At 39.5% G+C, this 4,302-nt stretch overlaps 1 protein-coding gene across 1 annotated transcript; it reads left to right on the top strand.

The window, feature by feature from the left end:
• Window positions 1–919: 919 nt before the first annotated feature.
• On the top strand, window positions 920–1,255 carry LOC102707917. The gene has a single exon (XM_006645185.3). It carries the CDS (start codon window positions 971–973, stop codon window positions 1,193–1,195), a length of 225 nt encoding a protein of 74 aa, XP_006645248.1. The 5' UTR covers window positions 920–970; the 3' UTR covers window positions 1,196–1,255.
• The last annotated feature ends 3,047 nt before the right edge of the window (window positions 1,256–4,302 follow it).

Genomic DNA, 4,302 nt, shown 5'->3' on the forward strand with positions numbered 1-4,302 from the left:
TAACCGTTCAATGATTGAATCGTAAGTAATTCAGATAATTTAAATCGTATGCATTGTAAATTCCATTAGATTATTAGCTGCTCTGGCAAAAAAGCACAAGTGCAGAGCAGCCGCCCACCAAAACGCGTTTGTCATCTTTTCGGTTTTCATAAAAAAAATAAATGATATATTTGTAGCGAGAAATAACTATATATGTTTTCATAGCGATGTAAAATTTGAGACTAAAAAATAAACCATGATGAAGAAAACTCAAAATCAAGTCCATATTTAAAGTTGTGAATTCAAATTTTAGCTTATAAGATAAGCAAAAGCTAAAAGATATGAACATATAATACTATAAATCTTACGTTAACAAATTTGAACATATATACAAATTATATACACTCATCGATGAATAAATTTAAACAATACATTATGAGACGGACGTAGGACTATATAAATACTACTAGTGAATAGTGAATAGTTTTAACTTGCTCATTATATAAAGGATTTTTTGTTTTAGACCACGTTATTTCTCGGTATTTGCGTGTATGTCTTTTGAAGTGCTAAATGATATATCTTTTGTAAAAATTTGTACGTAGAAGTTCATCATATCATCGAGTTTTAATTTTATAGCGAGCATTGTTTATATGATTAAATAGTTATAAAAAAGTTAGATAATGTGACGGTCTAACCCGGTGTTAATTTGATCAACCAAAAGAGCGCAACCAAAGCAAAAGGGGCAAGAGAGAAAAGGCACACGCACGTACGTACATCTGGCAGTGATTATTCCGTTGCTTAGCACGCAAGCATGGCATGCATTCCTTCCTTCTCCACCGCCATTTGCAGCTAGCCTGCCGCCATTGCCAAGCAAAGCAAAGCTCCAAGCTCTTACATATCCATAGCCATCGTCATCATCTATACAGAGAGAGAGAGAGAGAGAGAGAGAGAGAGAGTACAGTAGATATAGGAAGGTAGAAGAGAGGTGCGAATGGCGCCGGCGGCGAGCACGGACTGGGGGCCCATCATCGTGGCGGTGATCCTGTTCGTGGTGCTGTCGCCGGGGCTGCTGTTCCAGCTGCCGGCGAGGGCGAGGGTGGTGGAGCTGGGCAACATGGCGACCAGCGCCATCGCCATCCTCGTCCACGCCGTCATCTTCTTCTGCCTCCTCACCATCTTCGTCGTCGCCATCGGCGTCCATGTATACGCTGCTTGATTCATTTACCTGCTACCGCTAGCCTTTTCTTCTTAATTATTCCTCTCCTTCTTAATTAATTTCTGTTCTGTCCTAGTATGTTATATATATACGTCATTGACTCATTCTGTTTTTTTACGCCGTTGACTCTTTGATATACGTCTTGATCATTCGTCTTATTAAAAAATTTGGTCCAAATTATTTAAAGTTACTTAGTAATAAATCAAATCATAATAAAATAGTCAATAATTATATAAACTTTTTGAACAAGACGAAGGGTCAAAAGTTAACGGTGTCAAAAAGAATCGGAGAGAGTATTAATTAGTTGCCTGCTTGTTTGGTGATCAGCTGTAAGTTTGTAACAGTAAACATGACCGGGATGAATGTATTGTTCTTGGTGAAGAGAGATGTATACTCAAAGTTGTTCAAGGATAGGGATTTGGGAGTTCCATGCATGCTGATTTGTCTGACCAGATAGGCCTGTTCGCACTTTTGAAACCCAACAGGCCCAGTCCAGTTAATCCAGCAACTACATGGAAAGGAAAAAAGTCCACTTTGTGTCCTTCCACTATCAGTCGAGCTCCAATCATATTACTCAACCGCAAATCAGGCATAAAGTTCGTCCTTCAACTTTTAGAAACTAGTGCAAATGAAGTCCTTCGACAATATTTTGGATGGCTTTTGACTATACGTCGTGTACGTTGAACCAACCTTTTAGGCAATGTGGCGTTTACATAGTGCTTACGTGGCAATTCAATAGAAAAAAAGCAACTAAAAATCAGTTTCTTTCTTTCTCTCTCTCCCTCCTACTATCCTCCTTTCCTACAGCCTTCCAGTTGTCGGCATAGATCCAAGGAGGTTGGTTCTATTGGTAGAGTTAAGCAGCATGGGATGCATAGACATCCTCTCCCTAGGTTGCCATCACGATGGCGGTGATGGTTGAGTATGGCATTGGGCGAGTCTAGGGGTCTCAAGGAGTCAAGGGTCATGACAGTCATGCGGTACCACAATGCTCAACACACCTAGCGTGGCAGGGCCATTACAGTCAACGCTATCGTAAACGAGTGTGTATGGTGAAGGGAGGAACAACCGAGCAGGGGCCAAAGAGGTGGAGATGATATGAGGTGGTCTATACCTAGCTATGGTGGCATTGTTTTGACAGAGAGGGCCACAACCCAGGCCACCATGTGATGTGGAGTTGAAGGCTAGAGCTCAGTGAGAAAGCGGTAGTAATGGTTGGTAGTCAGTGAGTTAGAGGGAGAGGAGCACCCCTAGTGCCATCTACTGTTCTCAACGCTGATGAGCAGATTGGCTAGGAGAGAAAGAATCACCCTTGCACTAGCTCACCATTTCTCACGCCAATGAGTCACCCATCGGCATTGCAGGTTTCCTTGTCAGAAGAAGAGGCGCAGGCATAGAGGAAGATGGGAGGGAGACAACGGAGCGAGGTGATGACATATGTGTTTCATTGATTTTTATTTTATTTCACAAATGTGGAACCAACTAGTTTCCAATTGTTTCTTAGGAGACTAACACGTCGGTTGCATTTATTTCTAATTGTTTTATTTTTTTACTTAAGCGTCATATTGGTGCCACATCAACTAAAAGGTTGAGTCAGACGTAAAAGTCCACCGTCACAATAAATAAACATGTTTCCGTATCAATTAATACCTAATTGTCTAAGTTAACTTATCTCCCTTGTTTTCCACACACACGCTTCCCGAACTGCTAAACAGTGTATATTTTGCAAAACAAATTCTATGGGAAAGTTGTTTTAAAAATCATACTAATCTATTTTATATTTTTTAAGAATTAATAATTAATTCATCATGTACTAGTCTATTACTGTGTTTTCTGCCAAAGTAAGTTAACTTACCACCCCTTGAACGAACGCGACCTAATACGGGGCTACCAATTATTTGTCACCGCTAACGTAACTTATTTAAGAATGTGCCACCTTGTATCTATAACACATGGGTTAAGACTCCACATTTTTAGACAAATAGTTTAATTGACATATCTAAAAGTGACAAATGATTAAATATCATGTCTAACAAAGTGTTCCTTCTATTATGGCCACGTTCGTTTGCCCCCGGTAAGATAACTTACCTTCTCGTTTTTCGCGCGCACATTTCCCGAACTACTAAACTGTGTATTTTTTGCAAAAATTTTCTATAGAAAAATTGTTTTAAAAAATCATATTAATCTATTTATATTTTTAATAATTAATTAATTATATACTAATTTATTACTACGTTTTTCATGCTAGGGGAAGTTAACTTATCATCTTACGAACGAACGCGGCCTATATATATTATAGCTAGTTTTATAATTAGAAGGTAGCTATTTCCTTCGTTCTAAAATAAATTCATCTTTCCGGTTCAAATTCATCGTGGTAAATACATGTCTAACAAAAGTCTAATTATATGGCATGGTACTAACATATATTATCACCCTATGATTCAAGTCCATCGTACTAAAGTTAGGCAGCTTTAGCATACATGATTCAAGTCCAAAACACGTTCCAATGCTTCCAATATAACAAACAAGTCTCATTAGAAACATGGGAATTAAAGAAATTCTTGAAAAGATATAGTCGCAGTAATTTATAACAACTTTTATCATTATACTTATTTGCGTGACGACAATAATTATTAAATGTTTTTTAATTGCCCTTAGTGGGAAGATAGCGAGGTAAGGATATTGAATATATAAAACTTCTCAATTTGTGCACTTAAAAAAAAGTAAAGATGAAATTATAATTTATTTAAATTTTAGACCTTACAAGTCGATTTATTTTTGGGCGATTGGAAGAGTCCCAAATGTTTGCAAACTGCACGTGAGGGAATATTCTTGCTCAGGACAACAAGCAACGGCTGCCGCTGCAAGATTCCCACACAAGCAAGGAACCCAAACGGAACAGTACAACCACTGTACTGTCCGACGTGGCCGAGTAGCCCGTCGCCATTTGGCACCCCGAACGGGCCCCACCCGCCAGCCGACGTGCACGTGGACCAATGACTCACCAAGGCGAGCACCCGTGTACACTCCCTCCGGTGCTTGTAGCCGCGCCCGCCACCCCACCAATCCGAATCCCCTTTTTGCGCGCATCGAAACGGGAGCTCCAA

This window comes from Oryza brachyantha, chromosome 1, assembly GCF_000231095.2.
Source record: "Oryza brachyantha chromosome 1, ObraRS2, whole genome shotgun sequence".
Taxonomy (NCBI): Eukaryota; Viridiplantae; Streptophyta; class Magnoliopsida; order Poales; family Poaceae; genus Oryza; species Oryza brachyantha.

What these genes read in the sequence shown, in the direction of transcription:
- LOC102707917 (XM_006645185.3), top strand. Translation starts at nt 971, where the DNA reads ATGGCGCCGGCGGCGAGCACGGACTGGGGGCCCATCATCGTGGCGGTG.